Source organism: Panthera pardus, unplaced genomic scaffold, assembly GCF_024362965.1.
Source record: "Panthera pardus isolate Hobbes unplaced genomic scaffold, ASM2436296v1 HiC_scaffold_11, whole genome shotgun sequence".
Taxonomy (NCBI): domain Eukaryota; kingdom Metazoa; phylum Chordata; class Mammalia; order Carnivora; family Felidae; genus Panthera; species Panthera pardus.
In genome coordinates, this window is record NW_026526666.1 from 9,310,322 (window position 1) to 9,333,723 (window position 23,402).

At 40.4% G+C, this 23,402-nt stretch overlaps 1 protein-coding gene across 3 annotated transcripts in view; it reads left to right on the forward strand.

The window, feature by feature from the left end:
* DENND2C (DENN domain containing 2C) overlaps positions 1 to 23,402 on the forward strand; it is a 91,483-nt gene that overhangs the window by 56,465 nt on the left and 11,616 nt on the right. For all 3 annotated transcript variants that reach the window (XM_019457920.2, XM_019457921.2, XM_053890935.1), the window contains 9 exons: positions 1,876 to 1,972; positions 7,271 to 7,315; positions 9,824 to 10,011; positions 13,019 to 13,128; positions 15,114 to 15,183; positions 15,818 to 15,895; positions 16,494 to 16,634; positions 17,261 to 17,409; positions 18,127 to 18,304. In XM_019457920.2, the coding sequence (XP_019313465.2) occupies positions 1,876 to 1,972; positions 7,271 to 7,315; positions 9,824 to 10,011; positions 13,019 to 13,128; positions 15,114 to 15,183; positions 15,818 to 15,895; positions 16,494 to 16,634; positions 17,261 to 17,409; positions 18,127 to 18,304 (1,056 nt within the window). The remainder of the gene's footprint in view (positions 1 to 1,875; positions 1,973 to 7,270; positions 7,316 to 9,823; positions 10,012 to 13,018; positions 13,129 to 15,113; positions 15,184 to 15,817; positions 15,896 to 16,493; positions 16,635 to 17,260; positions 17,410 to 18,126; positions 18,305 to 23,402) is intronic.

Here is a 23,402-nt window from a genome sequence, read left to right on the forward strand (position 1 = left end):
GCCCTGCATTGGGCTCTGTGCTAGCCTGGAACCTGCTTCAGATTCTGTGTCTCCCTCTCTCTCTGCCCTTCCCCCACTCATGTTCTGTCTCTCAAAAATAAATAAAAACATAAAATTTTTTTTTTAAAGTGGCTGTTCATCAGCTTGATTTTTTCCTCTTTTTTAAAAAAATTAAAAAAAAATTTTTTTAATCTTTATTTATTTTTGAGAGAGAGAGACACAGAGTGCAAGCGGGGGAGGAACAGAGAGAGAGGGAGACACAGAATCCGAAGCAGGCTCCAGGCTCTGAGCTGTCAGCACAGAGCCTGATGCGGGGCTCGAACTCACGAACCATGAGATCATGACCTGAGCTGAAGTCGGACACCCAAACAACTGAGCCACCCAGGCGCCCCTGAAATATTTTTTTACTTGAGTATTGTTGACACGTATTTCCTCCTTTTTAAAAAGTTTTTTATTTTAGAGAGAGAGAGATAGCATGCATGCACAAGTTGGGGAAAGGGGCAGAAGGAGAGAAAGAATCCAACTCAATCCCAGGCCCTGGGATCATGACCTGAGCCAAAATCAAGAGTCAGACGCTCAAGTGACTGAGCCACCCAGGAACCCCATCTTTCCTTTTTGAACCCTACTCTGTGTATGTGTGTCTGTGTTTGCCGGTGTCTATCTGTCTCTTTCACACACACCTCCCAGCAGCAAAGAAAAAAATTCTGAGTAATGTTTTTTAAATGGAACCTGGTTTTCATCCTAAAGCACATTTGAGAGCCTCCTATTTTTATGACATTTGTAAAATAAATTGTAATATTAGTGCTCCCAGTAGCCAAGAGAGTATTTGCTTTAACAAAAGCTTTGTCAGCGTGATTATCTTTTTGTGAAGAATTCCTGGGAACAGAAATAACTGAGCCTTACCCCACCTTCCAAGTGGAAGGAGTATTCTGCTTCCTACTCTGGGTGATAGGAAAGGCTTGGTCAACAAATAGAGTGCATGGGACACCTGGGTGGCTCAGTTGGTTAAGCGTCCAACTTTGGCTCAGATCCTGATTTCACAGCTTCTGAGTTCCAGCCTCGCATTGGGCTCTGTGCTGACAGCTCAGAGCCTGGAGTCTGCTTCAGATTCTGTGTCTCCGCCTCTCTCTGCCCCTCCTGTGCTCATGCTCCGTCTCTCTCTGTCTCTCAATAATAAATAAACATTAAAAAAATTAAAATAAATGAATGAATTTTTAAAAAACAGAGTGCAATAGGCAGGTTTCTTGCATGTTGTGATGTGGAGTGACAAGGAATCGCTCTAAGAGCCTGTGCTGGGTCCTTCTGGAAAGAAGATAGCCTTTCCTCCTTCTCTACCCATGTTATATGGATTTTCTATTAGAACAACAAATCATATTACTAAAGATCAGTGTAGATTCAAAATTGAAAAAATGTCAAGGTTTTTACTTTTAAAAAGGATCTTTCTCTGAGTGAAAATCATTAGTAAATTAATATGAAAATTTGGTGTTGAATCTTTAAAAAAAAAAAAAAGAAAGGGGAGGTACCCGGCTGGCTCCGTCAGTGGAGCATGTGACTCTTGATCTTGAGGTTGTAAGCTCAAGCCCCACGTTGGGCATAGAGATTACTTAAAAATAAAATCTTTATTATTTAAAAAAATTTTTTTAATGTTTATTTATTTTTGAGAGAGAGGGAGAGTGCGTGAGCGTGGGAGGGGCAGAGAGAGAGGGAAGCAGAGGATTCGAGGCAGGCTCCGTGCTGTCCGCACTGAGCCCGATGTGGGGCTTGAACTCACAAACTGAAAGATCAAGACCTGAGCCAAAGTGGGACGTTTAACCAAATGAGCCACCCAAGTGTCTGGTGTTAGTTTTAACTTGTGCTTTGTTGGTCTTTTTTCAGCTCGTATTGAAAATTGCTGATGTATTTGAGTCTAAGAGAGGGAAAAAGAGGGTAAAGTTACACCCATACACTGGAAAAGACGTACCTCCCTCAAAAGGTAAGAATTGTTGTTGGGGCGCCTGGGTGGCGCAGTCGGTTAAGCGTCCGACTTCAGCCAGGTCACGATCTCGCGGTCTGTGAGTTCGAGCCCCGCGTCAGGCTCTGGGCTGATGGCTCGGAGCCTGGAGCCTGTTTCCGATTCTGTGTCTCCCTCTCTCTCTGCCCCTCCCCCGTTCATGCTCTGTCTCTCTCTGTCCCAAAAATAAAATAAAAAACGTTGAAAAAAAAAATTTAAAAAAAAAAAGAATTGTTGCAGCTGTCCAGAGCTACCAGCATTTGAGGGGAGAGTCATATAACTTAACATTTATGTAAATTATAATTCTTGGTTTACTTTCCTATCTATCCCACTTAAATATAACTTCTTTAAGATAAGGGATTATTTCTTATTCTTCCTCAAATCCCTGCCAATGAGACTAATTTTCATAGGCAGATTGCGTTATTTTATAATCCTACTTTGATTTATAGACTCTTTCAGTTAGACTCTCAGTAGAACCGAGAATATTAGGTATATAGAGACCACAGGTATGTGGCACAGAACTGGTAGTCATCTACTAAGTTCAGTAGTAGTTTCATCCTTCAGATGCCTAGATAAAACCTACGTTGTCTTTTTAAAAAAAAAAATTAATGTTTTTTTTATTTTTGAGAGAGACAGAGTGAACAGGGAAAGGGCAGAGAGAGAGGGAGATAAAGAATCCAAAGCAGGCTCCAGGCTCTGAGCTGTCAGCACAGAGCCTGACGCGGGGCTCGGACTCACAAGTGGTGAGATCATGACCTGAGCTGCAGTTGGACATTTAACCAACCGAGCCACCCAGGAGACCCAAACCTTACATTGTCTTAATTAAGAAACTCCGAACATCCGTAGTGAATTATTAGAATTTTCTTAGCCTCATGCAAGATTCTTAACTTGGTTTTCTGACAAAGAACATGCAGAGTTTAGCAGTTTTTGTCAAGCGAGAGACAACAGCCAAGTCATAACCAGAGAAGAATGTTTCCTATTTTTGCCGACGTCCAAAGACAGAAATTTCTTAATTTCCCTTGAAAATCTGTTCTGCATTCCAACAATTACAATCTGAAAATAAAATCCTCCCTGCTCCAATTTGAGCCTCTTTCTTCTTACTCTAAAATCAACTAGTCACCATTTTAGATACAAGTTTCCATATTTTCAAAAGCAGTGATCAAAACATGTTCTAATCTTCTCTGCCGCAGAAGAAATCATTTTGGTTATTGCTGCTAATAGGAACCACTTACTGAATAAAGTAATAGATTTTCTACATACTTTATCTCATGTGTAACGTATGACAACACTAGGACGCAGGGACTGTCCTTATTTTACAGAAGAAGAAGCTGAGCCAGTGGAGGAAGTGTCGGTTTGCAGAAAGGAGCATGGTACCATGAAGTCCTACCCTTTTCTGTCACCAACAGTTACTCGCCATTTTTCTCATAAATCTTGATTTTTAGCAGTTTAATGATTTCTCCATGTGTTTTTTTTTTTTTATCCTCAACAAGGATATTGTCAAAGGCTTTTTATGTGTATATTTCAGAACTAGGTACAGAAGATGAAAACTGGTGCCAGCTATTATTCTGGACCCTTTTAGACTCATTATCATTAATCTTCTAAATAGCCTTTGTGGCAGACATTATTGTCAACTGTTTCTAGATAAGGAAATAAATTGTAAATTGCAAATTATGTAAGATTTCAATACACTGGGGCCAGGACAAATTCTTATGAAACATTACCATTTTCCTAAATTAATAGCAGTCTACTGGCAGCTACATTCTCGATGCTTATGCTGCACTAAGTAGGTTCTTACTGATCTCTTACTTTATTTGTATGTCTTATGCCTTATGGATTAGGAACATTTCAGTAAATTTGGCTCTAAGATAAGTTTTGAAAAGCCAAGTCTTTTTTTCTCTGTATCGTTATTGAAAAAAACTCGACAGAATCAATTGCGAACTTACAACAATCCCTAAATTGTAACTCTTCCCCACAAGTGTGTTTTTCTTTTGCAAGGCTCAAAGAAAATATGCATTTACCCAGCCTCTGTAACCAACTCCTTCTGTGGGCCTGAGGAAGTTGTCTCATGCCTGAGGATCTCTTGGCTCCACAGTTACATTTTCAGATTTTGTTTTCCTCCTTAAGCTTTTGTCTGTAGATCAACAATGACTGGTAGAACCAGATAATTGTATTTACCTACTCTGTCAGTACATGCTAGGTTTTACTGAATCTGTTCCAACCTAAACATTTCTTAACTTTTAGTTATCAGTTGTTACAAAATGATTTATTGCCCTTCTTCAGTTCTGTCATTATAATTTTGTGTGTTGAAGTCACGTGTAAAAAATGGACAACCTATTTCTTTTTTGATCCCTATAGATTCTAAATAGATTTTCCTATGGGCTTGTAAGCAAGCCCCTTAACCATCATTCAGTTTCTTGGAACACGGATCATCAAAACCTACAGATGTGAATAGAGGAAAGCCACCTAAATGAGCTTTTGTAGGGTCTCTTCCAGTTGTATTACTTTTCCTTCCTTTCCCCTTTCATTTCTTTCTTTCCAGACACTTGATAGGCCCCTAAGAAGTGCCTGATGCTAAGGACACAAACAGGACTCAGGAGCTCACGGTGTTTGTTCCTTCATGCTGAGTAATACACCATAGCTCCAGTGTGCTTTCTATCATGGTGGTTAATTTGAAGTTTAAAGCCTATAAGATGGTAGCTACACTTGCAGTGAGCACAGCATAATGTATGCACTTGTCAAATAGCTATATTGCACACCTGAAATGTATACAAGAGCATGTGACTATTGGCCATAAGTTCAAGCCCCACATTGAGCATGGAGCCTACTACAAATAAATTAATTTTTAAAAATATTTTAAGTTTATTTATTTATTTTCAGAGAGAGAGAACACAGGCATGTGAGTGGGGGAGGGGCAGAGAGCTAGAGGGAGAGAGGATTCCAAGCAGGTTCTGCACTGACAGCGCCTGATCATGACCCAAGCCAAGATCTAAAGTCGGACACTCAACCAACTGAGCCACCCAGGTGCCCCTAAAAAAGTTTTTTTCTAGTAAAAGAAAAAGGGGGCGCCTGATAGGCTCAATCAGTAGAGCATGCAACTCTTGATCTCAGGGTGGTGAGTTCAAGCCCCATGTTTGGGTATGGAGCCTACTTAAAAAAAAATTCAAACCCCCAAAACCTATACAGTACACAGTATTTAAATAGGTACTTTTTCTGTTACATGTCTTATGAGGAAGCAACATTTTTTAACATTCTCTTATTCCTTATCATAAAATTTAAATGAGCACAGCAAATATTAAAATAATGTAGAATGAGAAAAAAATGAAAACCCAAGGTTTCCCAAACCTCCTACTACTCCCAGAAAATTTTATGCACATGCAAATAGTTTTTTCTACCCAAATAGTTTTTTTTAAAGAGGAGTGAATAATTCAAGTGTGTTGTTTATTTATTTTTTAAATGTTTATTTAATTTTGAGAGAAAGAGAGAGTGCTTGTGGGGGAGGGAGTCACAGAATCCGAAGCAGGCTCCTGGATCCAAGCTGTCAGCACAGAGCCCAGTGCGGGGCTCAAATCCACAAACTGCGAGGTCATGATCTGAGCCAAAGACGGACACTCAACCGACTGAGCCACCCAGGCGCCCCTACCCAAATAGTTTTTTATACCATTCAGACTTTGTATATATTGCTTTAAATAAAAAAAAAATTAATTAATATATTTCAGAGCTCTTTTAGTATCAACACATAATAGACATTTTGATTGTTTCACACTTTATTCAACCTATGGATATTGAAGTTCTATGTATATATATATATTTTTTGCTCTTCAAACAATGCTGCATTATATATCTTTTTGTATATAACTTTGTATATTGGTAAGAATACAGCTATAGAATCAGTACCTAGCATTGGACTTAACCAAAAAATATGTACATGTAAAATTTTTATGATTTCTGCCAAATTGCCCCACAGATTATAATAACTGCTTATATTTCTACGGACAGCATTTGAAAATGACTTTTTTGCATAATCTTTACTAATATTGTGTTTTATTAAAGCTTTTTAGTTTTTCCCATGGCACGGTTGAATATTGTAGCTTATTTATTATTTTAATTTACACTTCTTTAATTTTAAATTTGGACAGTTGTCATGCTTATAGAAAGTTATAAATCTTTTTCTATAGATTGCCTATTCCTACCCTTTATTCCTTTTTCTGTTGTGCTATAATTTTTCTAATTCATTTGTAACAGCTATTTGAATGTGAAGAAATGTATCCTTGTGTCTGCAATGTGTATTACAGTTATTTTCCCCGTTTATCATTCACCTTTTGAATTTAGTAATTTTTATTAGGGAGAAATTTCCATTTTTATGTCATCAAGCTTATATATTTTTCATTTATGACTCCTAGCTTTGTTTTTCTTGCTACAGAAAGTCCTATTTGTGTACTTAGCATCACACACCCCTTAGTAACCTCTGGAAGTGTCTGGAAAGAAAGAAAAGGGAAAGGAAAGCAGGTTACAGAAAGATTTTTCCCTGTCTGTGCACTTTTAAATTATGCTTTAACTTTTCAGACGTAATCTAGGAATTTTTCATTCACTTGTTCACAAAGCTGTGTGTATAAGTGTGTGTGTGTGTGTGTGTGTGTGTGTAAATTGGCCATGTGGCTAGCACTGTGGTGCAAAATACCCCCTTGTAAAAGCATAGCTTCTTATAACCAAGGTACTTAAAGTCTGGGGAAAATAAGAGCAGTTCAAAGCAGACTGAGTACTGTAAGAATTCGGAGTAAAGGAATGCTGAATTTGGCCTAGAAGTAGCTTAGAAACACCATAAAGTAGCTCAGATGTTTCTCCGTAAATTTGTGTGGTTATCCCTCTGACCCCCACATGTTCCTTTTACTCTGAATTCATGGTTAGTTCTGTGTTGAGGTTTTTATTTAGCCAGGTTGGTGTCTACCTTTGATATCTTGTTTGGGAATATAAGGACAAGGACATGAATGTAGCAATAGAATCTATTCTGAGCCAGACTTCTTAGAATCAGGGATGAGCTGAGGAGGGAGGTGGGGTGTGGGAAGGAGCTAGAGTAGATTAGTTGCCCCTCTGGTCGTGAGCGGCTGTTTTCTTTTGTGACTGCCCTACCCTGTTGTAACCAGGTGGTCTGGAGAACGGCTCAGAGTCTTTATTACCCCTGACTCCAGGGCTCCCGGCCCATGGAGACTTTTACACTGTTCTCATCCCCATGGACTCCCTACTGTCGGACAAGACAAATAGAAACTCTTTCTCTCTTTTCAGGTGAAACCAGTGGGAATGAAAGTGATGCTGAGTATCTGCCAAAGAGTGAGTGAGTCAGTGGGGCTGCTCCCTTTCTCGTGATGATCATGGTCATGGGTGGAGTAGCACCTGCCTTTGGGATTGAGCATGTTTTTCCCACATTCAGCTTTATTTAGTGGGTGATATTTTTATGATAAGACCTGCTGAAATTTGGGGGATTAAGCAGTACACTGTTAGATGTTCGACAGCGTTAAAAACCTCCCGTGGTGGAATGAGGCAAACAGTACGGCTCTTAAGATGGAGTGTTCTTAGGGGAGCAGCGAAACTGCATATTCAGACATAGGTGCAGGAGTTTCCCAGCAGCCAAAACAGAGTATGTGAATCATCCTCTGAGACAAATACATACCATTAAATATCTAATTTTTCATAATCACTCAAGTGTACTTATTTAACTTTGACATCTCTGATACTGAGATAGGAAATATCGATCTATTTCTCATTCACAGACATTTACTTATATTTCAAATTATTGTGCCATTTGCTTTCTACTAGCACATAGAATCTGCCATACATTTTTTGACTGTATGTGTTCAGACATATCATGGTCTCTGTATCCTTCATGTAATGGGTTTTCATAGCAAATTATATAGTTCCTGTTTCACTGACTGACATATCGAGGCATGGAGACAGTCAGAGACATGAATTGTCAAAGCTGAGTGTAGGGCAGTTCCGAGCCTGATACTCGGGTCTTATGATTAATAGTCATGTGCTCTCTCCATTGGCCTGATTGCTTCAGGTGTTTGATTCTGTAGCCTTACTAAGGTGAAACTTAAGTCATCATGAGGTTCAGCCTGGATGTGTAAGGATGACAGCTAATGCCGTTGCTGCTGAGAAACAGGACGTAAAATTTTCTTGATTTGAACTGAGCTTTGCCTAGAGCACTAAATGAACTGGATAATTCGGGGGAGCCATTTCGAGATGAATTTTGAAGTGTTCTTAATATTTGATCCGTGGTGTAACTTCTTTTGGGGGCAGAGTGTGTCACATCGCAAAAGAGAAGCAAACAATTAGTCAGAGGCTGCGTCTTTCGATCGTGGCTCAGAATAACACATCATCAAATCTCTGGGCCACTTAGACTATTTCTTCTGCAAGTTCTGCATTTCCTCTACAGGAGACTACCCCACATTGTCCACAGTTTGGAGATAAATGAGAATAAAGGATAAATGCTAACTAGTTTTGAGTGGAATTTCTCATATTTAAGTAGTATGCTTCCATAATTTCATTCTTTTGAGAAATAGTCTATTAATAGGTGTCTTCTTTTGGTTCATTTTTCCCCTCTTGGATTTAACACCATATATTGATGTAAGCATGTGTCCGTTGTGAGTAATATATGCCAAGGAGAGAAGGGTAAAAGGCAGTTTTTTTAATGTGAGGATAGTTTTTATTTTAATTTTATCAAACTCATCCTTTTGTGTACTTAGCCTCTGTAGGACTCTGTTCTTTTATCAGATCTTCCCCCCAGCGTGTACACACACACACACACACACACACACACACACACACACACACACGTGATTTCATGGTCCCAATGATGAGGGAAACAAAGGCAAGAGAAATGCAGCTTAAAGTAAATTTCCTTACAGCCTGCAGCCCACTGATAGACACCTGAAACATGCAGAGCGTGGCCTTCCTCAAGGAATTCATGGCTGCCTTCCTGCCTTAATGTTTATGTTTTATTAAAAACTAAAAGTAGAGGCACCTGGGTGGTTCAGTTGGTTAAGCGTCTGACTCTTGATTTTGGCTGAGGTCATGATCTCACAGTTTGTGAGTTCGAGCCGCACATTGGGCTTCGGGCTGGCAGTGTGGAGCCTGCTTGGGATTCGCTCTCTCCCTCTCTCTCTCTGCTCCCCTTCCCTCAAAATTAATAAATAAACTTTTAAAAAACTTAAAAAAAAAACCTAAAAGCAACCTTATCTTGACAATAGTTACATCTTCAGGGTCCTGGAAGACCCTGCCTTCAGCATCCGGAAATTCCTTAGAAACTCACTTCATCTCTATCCCCCCTCCCTCCACACACTCAAAAGTATATAATCAGTCTCTCCTCACAACCCCAGTGCAGCTCTTTCTGCCCACGGGTCCTGTGCCCATGCTATAATAAAACCTCATTTTTGCACCAAAAACGTCTCAAGAATTCTTTCTTAGTCGTTTACTCATGAACCCCACTTCATAATTTCATCACCAGCCAGTGGCATCTGTTGTCAGGCCAATGCTTTTACCTGATGTTTTCCACGTATCCTGGTGTTACGCCGCGGAAGCTGGGAGAGCACAGAATATGTGTTGGGACGCACCTAGAGTATCGGTTGGGACACCGCGGGCTCCTGGGCGCTTGTGAGACTCTGTACTTGTTCCCCAAGTATGTCATAGCCCTCGCAGGGCTGTGTGGCAGACATCGGTTAGTCAGCACTCCGTCAGCCATGACTGGGTGAAGATTAGTCCATATGGGTCATGACCTCTGGGTGCTGGAGGGAAGACGGGGCTACAAAGGAAAAACAGTGCTCCCTGATTTCATTGCAGACCGCCACAAGCGCTTAGCCCAGCTCCAGCAGTCTTCCAAGAGGAATCCTCACTACCAGACCTTAGAGAGGGATCTTATTGAATTACAGGAGCAGCAGCTCTTTGAACTTTTTGTGGTGGTGTCCCTCCAGAAGAAGCCATCGGAAATAAGCTACATTCCCCAGGTCATACAGCAGTTCCCTGGCAAGGTAGGTGCAGGGAGACCAAGAGGCGTCCAGGAGTGTTCTCGTGTCTCTGTGTTTTATCTCCGCTCTTCTTTCTATTGTGATCTCAAGCAGCTTTTACTAACACTGTACCTTTTGTAGGATCTGGTAAGTGACTCTGGTGACGTCTCACGTCTGGCCTGAGCTGCAAACAAGGGCAAAAACTTATCCAAATTGTATTTTTTTTTTTTTTTTTGCTCTGCTGTTTACTAAGTGCCCTTTAGCAAGTTGCAAAACCTCAGTTTTTTCATTCTTTTTTTTTTTTAATGTTTGTTTATTTTTGACAGAGAGACAGAGCATGAGTGGGGGAGGGGCAGAGAGAGAGGGAGACACAGAATCTGAAGCAGGGTCCAGGTTCTGAGCTGTCAGCACAGAGTCCGACGCAGGGCTCGAACACTCAGACCGTGAGATCATGACCTGAGCTGAAGTCGGACGCTCAACCGACTGAGCCACCCAGGCGCCCCTCAGTTTTCTCATTCGTGATGAGGGGAACAATAAATATGACAGAACAGGGTAGCAGTTTAGAGCATGGACTCTAAGCCAACTCTCTGCACCTGCCACTAATTAGCACTGTGACTTTGAGCAGTTACTTAACTGCTCTGTGCCTTGGTTTCTTCGTTTGTAAAATGGAGGTAATCATAGTAATGTCTATCCCGTTGAGTTGCAGTGAGGATTAAATGAGCTGTATAAGGCACTTAGAATAGTGTCTAGCATATAGTCAGCACTATAGAATGTTATCCATTATTAGTGAGGGTTTAATAAGATAATGTATTTAAAGTGCTTAACACAGTCCCTGGCACATAGTAAGCACTTCATAAATGGTAGCTATTATTAACAAATATTATTTGATTTTCTCTGTCTTATGCATGAGAGGGCATAACATTAAAAAGCAAACAGAAACCCCACACTGTAGATTGAGAGAGAAACCACAGAAGAAAACAAAAAGTTTTATAGTTTATTTTGTATTTAATTTTTCCTGCTTTTTGAACAATGGGTCCACAGTTTCATCTTGCAACTGTGCTCTGCAAATTATGTAATGAACCTTGGTAAGGCGTGATCCCTTTAAATAGGGAATCTCCTCACTCTCCATCTTAATACTTGGACCATGTCTCTTATTTAAGTTATCTGCTCAGCTGCTTTAGGACTTGAGATTTAAACCCCCACTTATGTGTTTCACCAAAAAAAGCTAGTGGAGCACAACTGTACTGGAATGGAATCTAAGAGACATTTCCTGCATAAGTTCTCATTAGAAAAAAAAAAAAAAGTGCTAGGGCACCTGGGTGCCTCAGTTGGTTAAGCGTTTAACTTTGGCTCAGGTCATGATCTCGTGATTTGTGGGTTTGAGCCTCGCATTGGGCTCTGCACTGGCAGTGCGGAACCTGCTTGGGATTCCCTCTCTCCCTCTCTTTCTCCGCCCCTCCTCCGCTTGCTCTCTCTCTCTTTCTCTCTCTCTCTCTCTCAGAAAAAAATAACCTTAAAAAAAAGTGCTCAACAACATTCCTACTGTAAACAAAACTGTTTAATTTCTTATAAAATTCTTCAGTGTAGCCTGAGAGCCACAGTGTCACAACACTGAACCATGAAAGTCTAAAATGATGTATTGCAGATAGTCTTGAAGAGTCCAGTTTCCCATAAAGAGAAGCTTAATTTTTTTTTTCCGATTTTTCAATCAGTCTTACCTTTGCAGAAATCTCGAGGTTGCAACAAAGCCTGAATTAACGGGCTCAGAGCCAGATAAGGACCCAGCTAAGTCTGGCAGGGATTCAGGGATGTTTCTAAGCAAATTACTTAGCATCCTTGTGCATTAGACTCCCATAAGTTAAGGAGGGAGAGAGCTGACCAAGTCTCTCTTGATTGTGTTGTGGAAAACCGTAAATGAAGACGATTCTGAGTCATTTAACAATGTAAAAATAATAGAAGATGAGACAATTGAACTTTTGTTAGAATGCTTTTCCGTTTCTGAAGAGCTAAATGAATGTCTGGGTGACTCAGAATGGCTGCATGTTTTGTTTCAGAAATTAAATTAAAGGATTAATTTGTATTAGTTACATGAGGGTGCTATGGCTATAATAGACTTATTTTCTGCTTGTTTCCATACTAATTTTTAAATGTCTTTTGGTTTAACTAAATTTAGATTGTTCTTTTAAGTATGATACCAGACTTGCACACAAAGGCCTTCCACGCTAAAATTTTACAGGAAGTTGCAAACTAGTAATTAGTTAGCAAAGATTATATGCTAAAGGAAATGATTCTATATGGGATAGATTCTAAAAATAGTATCTTTTCTTTTTTTTCTTTTCTTTTTTTTTTTTAATTTTTTAACGTTTATTTATTTTTGAGAAAGAGAGAGACAGAGCATGAATGGGGGGAGGGTCAGAGAGAGAGGGAGACACAGAATCGGGAGCAGGCTCCAGGCTCCGAGCTGTCAGCACAGAGCCCGACGCGGGGCTCGAACTCATGAACCGTGAAATCATGACCTGAGCCGAAGTCGGACACTTAACCGACTGAGCCACCCAGGTGCCCCAAAATAGTATCTTTTCTAAATAACATTCAAAACACCTTTGACTATTGATCAGAGAGTATCTGGCACTAACTGGGCTTTTGCTATCAGTGTGCTATAGAATAGGTTTTTATTTTATGTCCCATGATTTATTAAAATATTGGGTTTCCACTAGTATGTGAATCCTGAATTACGATTCTACCTCTAGACTAGAAACTATTTTCAGCCACTCCTCTTACATCAGATTATAGGATCTCCACAAGTAACCATTTCTATGTCAAAATAGGATTCTTTATTCTTAGTAACCGTGTTCTCAGTGTATCTTCAGTGATTACTGGCCTTGGCCTTCCTGTCGTGTGAAACAACACAACACTGTGCTGAGATGACTACTTAGGCTTATCAGAGACGTCTTTTCCCATGACTAGGCTGTTTTGTATATATAGTCTCTGCTTACGTAGAATATTAGTCACCTATAAATGTTCCGTTTTTCAGGGTGATCATGGCTTTAAGCAGTCCAAAGACACTGAAGAGAGGCTCAAAGTTATCCCCAAGTTTTGTTTTCCTGACTCAAAAGACTGGGTGCCAACCTCAGAACTCAAGAGGTAAATGGGTTCCTTAATCTGATTTCTCATTTTTGGAACTGCAAAAATAGAATCAGAATGTTTGAGAAATGGGTAGAGCCAGCAGTTAAAGCTATGTGGACACTGTAGCAGGTCAAGGATGCAGTGGGAGGAAAGGAAGAAACAGAATTAGAACATTTCCTATGTGAGTTCAAAAAAGAAAAACATGGAATGGTTTCAGTGTCAAAGGGAAAACGAGTTTGAGAAGCTATGCAGTTGGCCAGTTCTGCGGGGGGAAAAGTTCCGTTTTATGTACAATCAGAAATGCCACCAAGTGGACAGAAAAGGAAAAAGGACTTGGGCTTAGGGACCCTACTTAGGAGGTAAAACAGCGGTGTCTGCACCTTGTTCCTCCTTCAAGTTGACGGAAGCCACAGCGCAGATTGTACGTTCCCCTGCGGAACTTGTACAAAGGGAGGATCCAGATTGGGAGGTGTGAGCATATTGAGAAGGGAAGATAAGGAATTTCTTCCTGGTATCTCGAGGGAACTGTGTTCAATTAATAAACAGTTATCTTCCCTGAATCCTGCTTGTAAGTAGATAACTGCTCAGTTCAGAACTGTAATTATTGACCGTGCTATTTAGGCGGAAAAGCGTGATTCTGGAACCGTGTCACATACAGATAACCTGCTGGAGGAGAGCCTCGGCTGTTGCCTAAGTAGCTGCTCTGCCTTTCTGCCTCACGTTGCCTCCAGTCTGAGCTGCTGTCTCGCCTAACCAGTTTGGCCTGATGGCCACTCTCCTCTCTGAACCATCAATCCTGATGGTCTTAAGCTGTCAGGTGCACTGCTAACTGCACAAGCAGCTTCTTTCATAATGGCCTGGCCGCTCCATAGCTGGCTTTTCTGCCCAATGAGTTATATGGGTTTTTTTTTTTTTCTGGAACATTTGGGAAATACAGAGGAATAAATAAAAAGCGGAAGTTATAAGTCACTGGCATTCTGGCACTCAGAGATAATAACTATGTTGGCATATTCCCTTTCAATCTTTGTTTTTGGCCATATATAGATGTATGTATTCACTGCTCAAATTTGGATTTCTTTGATTTTTAATGAATTTCTTTCTTGGTCTTCTTTTTATAAACTATACAGATGAATTTCTTTCTTGGTCTTCTTTTTATAAACTATGCAGATCTTTTTTTAATGTTTTTTGAGAGAGAGAGAGAGCACTCAAGAGTGGGGGTGGGTAGAGAAAGAGGGGGAAAGAGGATCTGAAGCGGGCTCTATGCTGACAGCAGAGAGCCCGATGTGGGGCTCGAACTCATGAACTGTGAGATCACGACCTGATCTGAGGTCAGAGGCTTAACTGAGTGACCCAGGTGCCCCGCTCTGCAAATCTTTTGCTTATGTTTCCGGTGAGGAGCTGATAATTTTCCTAGCAACTTTTATAGTTAAGGATATAACCCTTTGCCAATCACTGTTCCATAGGACCTCTCGGAACTAAATAGAAGAATTTGGAAGGGAAAAATACCTTTCCTAAATGTTAGACTCTATCAGATATTCACTAAAAGGAAAATAGGCTTGATTAATAGCTAGACTGGGTAAATAAGAAAGTAAAAGGCAGTGGCATCAGAAGGTCATTCTGTACTTTCTCTCTCACACATACAGTGTCAGGCAAGATATTCTCAGGCCTGGACATTCTTCCTCAGGAGGAGGGTGGCTTGCAATAAATGTGGTATTAATGCCTCCTCTTACATCACAAAATGACTGCTGTTGGACACTAATTTTAAATTGTTTGTTCTGGGGCGCCGGGGTGGCTAAGTTGGTTAAGCGTCTGACTTCAGCTCAGGTCGTGATCTCACAGTTTGTGAGTTCGAGCCCCACGTCGGGCTCTGCACTGTGTGGAGCCTGCTTGGGATTCTCTCTCTCCCCCCTACTCTAAACAAACAAACTTAAAAAAATAGTTTGTTCCATGAAGAATGTAATAATTAGTTGTTTAGATCTCACCTATCGACTATTTTTTTTCAGTGAAACATTCTCCTTTGTCTTAACTGGTGAAGATGGGAGCCGCTGGTTTGGTTACTGTAAGAAGCTCTTGGTAAGTACCAGGCTTGTTCTACAGGCAGGGCTGGCCAATAGAGTCCGTAGTAGAGTCCAGGGACACCTGGCGGGCTCAGTCGGAAGAGTGTGCAGCTCTCGATCTGGAAGTCGTGAATTCGAGCCCCATGCTGGGTGTAGAGATTACTAAAAAAAAAAGAAACAAACAAAAAAAGAAACAATAGAATCAGACTAGGAACTTCAGAAACTCTATTTCTAGATGAGTTTGAGGGCTGCATAATCACCCATGTATTAAAGAAGCTGCATTAGCTTTAACTAGTAAGAGCGAGGTTGGAGTTAGCAACGAGTGTCCCAGAATAAGAAGGGTGTGGACTTCTTCTATTACTTGTGTGTTTGTAATAGATGAAGAAACCAATGACAGAGTGGTTAAATATCAGCCTGGGTCTATTCAAGGGATGGCGTGAATTAAGCCATTCGCGGGAGCTCTGAGTTACTTGCTTCTTGTTTAGATGCTGCCACTAAACCTGGAATAAATCATGCTATCATTTTTTTTAGCATTTTCCCATCTAGCCTTGGTTCCTACTCTGTACTAAAGAGTACCAAGAGAGTATTCATAGTTCAAATTAACAAAGACTTGTGCCGCGTCATTTTTGCTTTGATGTGTTTTGTTTTAGCCAGAAGGCAAAGGGAAGCGACTCCCTGAGGTGTACTGCATGGTTAGCCGCCTGGGCTGCTTCAACCTTTTTTCCAAGGTGAGTGCAGAATGAGCCCTGGGAAAGGTGCTGTGCTTCCTGGGCTCCGAGTACATTTTGTTTCTGATGATTTCACTGGGCTATGTCTTGTGACACGGACTCCAGCATACTACTTTAGGAAGGGTTCTCAGTAGTAGATTAGAGCCACAAGTTTGAAGGTTTACATTCGTCTAGACTAGACTATGTTTACATTTGTCTAGTTTACCGGAGTCACTATGTTGTTGCGTCATCTCATTTTGATTTGCCAAACCTCCCAGCTTCAAGGCGAACTTAGCCCGAAGCTTACCTTGCCTCATGAGTCTTTCCCAGACCCCAAACTGCAAGATATCACGGTCGGTGTCCCCTTCTCTGCCCCTACCGTAGGGAGGTGGAAAGGAGCTCCTCTTCTAAAAATAAGTGGATTGATTTGAGTAACTTTTCTTGGAGATATAAAGATACCCCCAAGAGATATGAGGCCTTTAATGAACTTTTTTTTGTTGCGGAAGCTTATCTGTCTTAAAATCTGTTGGTGTAATTTTCAAGCTTGTGCACCAAGTTTGGTAGTTCCTTATGTGTTTGAACTGAGTCCCTAATAAAGTAACATACGTTGCACGTGCAGATTCTGGATGAAGTGGAGAAGAGAAGGGAAATGTCTCCAGCCCTGGTTTACCCATTCATGCGAAGTGTCATGGAAGCTCCCTTCCCAGCTCCTGGACGCACCATCACAGTTAAGAGCTACCTCCCTGGGGCTGGCGATGGGGTAAGTTAGCTCATGTTGAAAAGGCTTGATAGCCACCAAAAAGCAGGCCTTACACTAATAGGCAGAATTTCCAGAAGCCTCAGGGCATAGATTTCCCTTTTCCATAAACTGTGCAGAATGTGTTTTAGTACCAAAAATCACTGGTGAAATGGCCAGTTGTGAGACATTGTGAGTTAGTCCAGTTGTGAGATAGTCGAGCCGTCTAGGAGCTAGAGGTTTTCTGCCTTTTGTAGACTGAGCCCTGTTTGTAACAATAGCAGTGTGATAAATGATGATTATACATGCTATTGTCTGGTAAAATAAAAGGTTTTACCAGAAACTTACAGCGTGAAAAGAAGTTATTAGGGGGCACTGGCTGGTCCAGTCAATAGAGCATGTGACTCTTGAACTCAAGGTTATGATTTTGAGCCCCATGTTGGGTATAGAGATTATTTAAAAAAAATAAAATCCTTAAAAAAAATAATTAGGCGTTAGGTCTTGGGAGTAGCTGTAGACAGCTTCACAAACTCTGTAGCAAAACCTTTTTCCTGAATTTCCCCTGTAAAAGAATGACAGGATCCATTAATGGTGTCATTATAGATTGTTTTCCAACCTGAACTCCCCTGATTCGAATTCTTTCATTTCAGTCTATTGAACTCTGCCGACCACTGGATTCCCGACTAGAACATGTTGACTTTGAATGTCTCTTTAAGTGCCTGAGTGTGTGCAATCTCATCCGGGTCTGTGCCTCCCTCCTTTTGGAACGGAGGGTAATCTTTGTTGCCAACAGCCTAAGGTGAGAAATTTGTAAAATATGTCACTTCCTACTGGTATTTCACTTGTTTTCGCTATTTTAAAATTTGGGCATTTACGAAAACTGGAGGATCTCAGTTACCTAATGCCATAGTGACGTGGATAATTCCAAATGGTCAGTAATCCAGAGCTATTTGGCATTAGGCTATAGCCGTCACTTTGGGATTGCAGTGAATTTATCTTTCTAAATGTGTTTTACTTAAACCGTTGTTAAAGGTTCATACTGCTGGAATGAATAAGTCATGGGATAAAAGGTACACCATAGGGAATATCGTCCATGATACTGTAATGCTAAGGTTGACAGGTGGTCACAACACTTGTGAGCATAGTATAATGTGGAGAGACTTGGAGTCGCTATGTTTACACCTGAAACCAATGTCACGTTGGTGACACCTGAAACTAAGGTAACATCAGTATGGCGTGTCAACTATACTCAAACAAGAAATTAGTTGGCATTCCTTTATCTAAGTACACATTAACTTTGAGCAATATAAATTGTGGGGAAAAGCTGGTTAAGACTAAAACTTTTCTGTGAATTAAGTTAAAAATGTAAACAAAATGTCAAAAATTAATGAGTCCTCACAGAATCGCTCATCTGTGATCACTAACCGGTGACAGGTAATTCTGTAACATCCCATCTGAACCATTCTCCTCCACCTGTTGAGTGCGTCACACCGTTTCTGCTTCCTTCTCTGGCCAGCACCCTGTCAAAATGTGGCCATGCTGTGGTTGCCACACTGTATCCGTTCACCTGGCAGCATACCTACATCCCGGTCCTACCAGCATCTATGATCGACATCGTGTGCTCACCCACTCCATTCCTTATTGGAATCCTGTCTTGCTCCTTACCGCAGCTCCAGGACCTCCCCATTGAAGAGGTGAGATGGGAGAAATCGTACCTGTGGAAAAGACAGGGCACTGACAAATGAAAACAGATTGCCTTTAAGAGTGTTGGAGTCGTCATTCGTATTAAAAGGCAATATTCATATACTATGCCGTCCTATTTTTTGTATCTTTTTATTAAAGTGAGAAAAATTCCATAGTGCACATGAATCCAAAGTTGTGGTGGTGCCATGGGCTCGTTCTTGTGTTATTCCGAAGGGCAGGTCTTTTTGTTTGTTTTAAGTCAAACACAAGAGCTACTCTGGGTTAACTTAAAAAGTTGTTTTAAGGGGCGCCTGGGTGGCTCAGTCGGTTGAGCGTCCGGCTTCGGCTCAGGTCATAATCTCACGGTTGGTGAGTTCGAGCCCCGCGGCGGGCCCTGTGCTGACAGCTCAGAGCCTGGAGCCTGCTGTGGATTCTGTGTCTCTCTCTCTGCCCCTCCCCTGCTCGTGCTCTTCCCTATCTCTCGAAAGTAAGTAAACATTTAAAAAAAATAAAAAAAAATTGTTTTAAATATAACACACATATAGAGAAGTATGGTCAAAACAAAATGAATTATCACAAAGTGAATGTTTACGTAAGCCACATTGGAATGGAATGGAAACATCACAGCGGTGGAGACAATGCCACCAACACCTTGAAAAGTCTCCATCAGGCCACCTTCTGTCACTGTTCCCTTCCCACCCCCATGAAAGGTAACCACTGTCTTGACCGTTATGGTGTTCATTTACCTGTTTTTCTTTATAGTTTTACATCCTACCCATTTATTCCTAAACAGTATAGTTCAGCTTTGTCTGGTTTTAAGCTTGTTATAAATGGACTCGTGCAGTGTATAGACATATATTTTATCTGGCTTCTTTTTTTTTGTAGCCAAATATATTACTTTTTATTATAATTACTTCTTTTTTTTTACTTTTTTATTGTTTTTAAATTTACATCCAAATTAGTTAGCATATAGTGAAGCAATGATTTCAGGAGTAGATTCCTTAGTGCCCCTTACCCATTTAGCCCATCCCCCCCTCCCACAACCCCTCCAGGAACCCTCAGTTTGTTCTCCATATTTATGAGTCTCTTCTGTTTTGTCCCCCTCCCTGTTTTTATATTATTTTTGTTTCCCTTCCCTTATGTTCATCTGTTTTGTCTCTTAGTCTTCATATGAGTGAAGTCATATGATTTTTGTCTTTCTCTGAGTGACTAATATCACTTAGCATAGTACCCTCCAGTTCCATCCACGTAGTTACAAATGGCAAGATTTAATTCTTTTTGATTGCCAAGTAATACTCCCAAGTAATACTTCTTTATCCATTCATCCATTGATGGACATCTGGGCTCTTTCCATACTTTGGCTATTGTTGATAGTGCTGCTATAAACATGGGGGTGCATGTATCCCTTCAAAACAGCACAACTGTATCCCTTGGATAAATATCTAGTAGTGCAATTGCTGAGTCATAGGGTAGTTCTATTTTTAGTTCTTTGAGGAACCTCCATGCTGTTTTCCAGAGTGGCTTCACCAGCTTGTATTCCCACCAACAATGCAAAAGAGATCCTCTTTCTTCACATCCTCGCCAGCATCTGTTGTTGCCTGAGTTGTTAATGTTAGCCATTCTGACAAGTGTGAGGTGGTATCTCATGGTGGTTTTGATTTGTATTTCCCTGATGATGAGTGATGTTGAGCATTTTTTCATGTGTCGGTTGGCCATCTGGATGTCTTGTTATCTGGCTTCTTTTGATTAACCTTGTGTCTGTAGGATTCATCCCTGTGGATGAGTTTAACAGCTGTTCCATCATTCTAATTGTGCGTATTATTCCATTGTGTGAATACCCATCCTACAGTTGATGGACTTTTGAGTTGTTTCCAGTTTAGGGCTACTACAAATAATGCTGCTATAAATATTCATGTGCATGACCTTCGGTCCATATGTGCATGCAATTCTAGGGTATATACTTGGAAATGGAATTGCTGGGTCATGGATAAGCATATCTTCAACTTAAGTAAATAAGATCAAACTGTTTTCCAAAGTAGCTGTGCCAAGTTAAACCCCCTCCACCAATGTATGAGAGTTCCTGTTGTTCCATATCCTCCTGACACTTCTTATCATCGGTTTGTATGATGTAGCCTATCTGGTGAATGTGGAGTGGTATTCTCGTTGAGGTTTAATTTGCATTCCTTGATTACTGTTGGGGGTGTGCATCTTTACTGGCCATGTGAATATCATCTGTTATAAAATTCATTGTCTATCTTTCTACTGGATTGTTTACCCTCACTGATTTGTAAGAGGTATTTTTATATTCTGGGTATCAGCCTCTTTGTGGCATGCCTTTTTATTCTCTAAAGTGATGTTTTTAATGCACAAAAGTTCTTAATTTTAATATAGTCATAATTATTGGTCTTTTCCTTTTATGGTTAGTGTGCAGTGCTATCTCCTCTTCCTTCCCTTCCCTTCCCTTCCCTTCCCTTCCCTTCCCTTCCCTTCCCTTCCCTTCCCTTCCCTTCCCTTCCCTTCCCTCCTCTCCTCTCCTCTCCTCTCCTCTCCTCTCCTCTCCTCTCCTCTCCTCTCCTCTTTTCTCCTCTCCCCTTCTCCCCCTCCCCTCCCCTCATCTCATCTGCACTGACAACAGCGTCTGACGGGGGGCTGGAACCCATAAGAGCTGTGAGATCATGACCTGAGCCAAAGTCAGAGGCTTAACTGACTGAACCACCCAGGTGTCCCTTTGCCTTTAGTTTTTAATTTTTTTGTATATGATAGGAGGTAAGGATCTTTTTTTTTTTTTAATATGGACAGTGAACTATACTAGTAGTAGTATATTAGGAAGTATATTGAAGTCCTCAAAAAATTTAAAATAGAACTACCATGTGATCCAACAATCCCACTTCCAGGCATATATCCAATAAAAATTAAATCACTCTCTTGAAAAGATACGTGCACCCTCATGTGGAAGAGGAAAACCACTGTTTTCCATAGTGGTTGTACCAATTTGCATTCATATCAACAGTACACAAGGGTTCCTTTTTCTCCAGCATTTATCTTTTGTCTTTTTGATAATAGCCTTTCTAACAGAGATGAGGTGATGTCTCAATGTGGTTTTGAGTTGCATTTCCTTAATGATCAGTGATGCTGAGCACCTTTTTATGGGCCTCTTGGCCAGTTTGCATGTCTTTGGGAAAAATGTCTATTCAGTTCCTCTGCTCATTTGTTTTTTTAAAGTAAACTCTACACCCAACATGGGGCTCAAACTCACGACCCCAGGATCAAGAGTCACATGCTATACCATCTGAGCCAGCCACATGACCCTCTTCTGCTCATTTTTAATAGGATTACTTGGTGTTTGTTTTAGTTTTTGGTCATTGTTGGGTTTTGTTTTGTTTTGTTTTTCGCTGTTGAGTTGTATGAATTCTTTATGTATTTTGGATATTAACCTTTTATCAGATATATAATTTGCAAATATTTTCTCCCACTTCGTAAGTTTCCTTTTCATTTTATTGATGGTTTCCTTTGCTGTGCAGCTTTTAGTTTAATATGCCTCTACTCGTTTATTTCTCGCTTTTGTTACCTTTGCTTTTGGTGTCAAATCCAAAAAATTCATTGACCAAACCAGTGTCAAGATGCTTACCCTTTATGGTTTCAGGTCTTAACGTTCAATTCTTTACTCCAATTTGAGTTGATATTTTTTTAAGTTTATTTGTTTTGGGTTGGGGGAGGGGGTGCAGAGAGAGAGGGAAAGAGAATCTCAAGCAGGCTCTGTACTGTCAGCGCAGAGCCCAGCATGGGGCTTGAACTCACAAACTGTGAGAGCATGACCTGAGTCAAAATCAAGAGTCAGACACTTAACCACTGAGCCACCCAGGCACCACATTTTGAGTTGATTTTTATGTATAATATAAGATAGAGTCCAGTTTCTCTTTTTTGCATGTGGCTGTTTTTCCCGACACCATTTATTGAAGAGACTGTCATTTCCCCATTGCGTATTCTTGCTTCCTTTTACTGTAAACTGACTATGCATGAGTTTATTTCTGGACTCTGTTCTGTTCCATTGATCTATGTGCGTTTTTATGCCAGTACCATACTGTTTTGATTACTGTAACTTTGTGACCTGGTTTGAAATCAGGACGTGTGATGCCTCCAGCTTTGTTATTTCTCAAGATTGCTTTGGCTATTCAGGGAACTTGGAGTCCCATAGGAGCTTTAGGATTGTTTGTTCTATTTCTATGATGAATGCCACTGGAATTTTGACAGGGATTGCATTGAATCTGTGCATTGCTTGGGGTAGTATGAACATTTTAATACTATTTATTCTTCTCATCTACGAGCACAGAATATCTTTCCACATACTTGTGTTCTTCAGTTTCTTTCATCAATTCTTACCGTTTTCAGTGTACAGATCTTTCACTTCCTTGGCTAAATTTATTCCTAATTATTCTTTTTGATGCAGTTGAAAATGGGATTGGTGGTGTTCTTAATTTCTTTTTCAGATAGTCCATTGTTAGTGTATAGAAACACAGCTGATTTTTGTACTAACCTTTTTTTTTTTAACTTTTAATTGTGGAAAATTTCAAACATAGTAAAAGTAAACAAAAGGTTAAAATAACTCCAATTACCCTACTTCAGCACTTACCAACTCATGGGGCCATCTTTACCCTTACCCACTCCTCTCTCCCATAATATTTCGAAGCATATTCTGATATAATTTCGCTGTTAAATATTACAATATAAATCTCTATAACACAAGGACATTTTAAACATAATCACAATACCATTATCACACCTAAAAAATTTAATAACAATTCCTTTAATATTAATACAATCCAGTGTTCATCTCTCCATTTCATAAATGTTTAATAGTTTGTTTGCATCACTCCCAAATAAAGTCCACTATTGCATTTGCTCAGTATGGTTTGTCACTTTTAATGTATAGATGTGCCTGCCATCATTCTTTTTTAAATGTTTATTTATTTTTGAGAGAGGGTATGCGTACATGCATGACCAGAGAAGGGGCAGAGAGAGAGGGAGAGAGAGAATCCCAAGCAGGTTCTGCATTGTCAGCACAGAGCCCTACACGGGGCTCAATCCCATGAACTTCAAGATCATGACCCA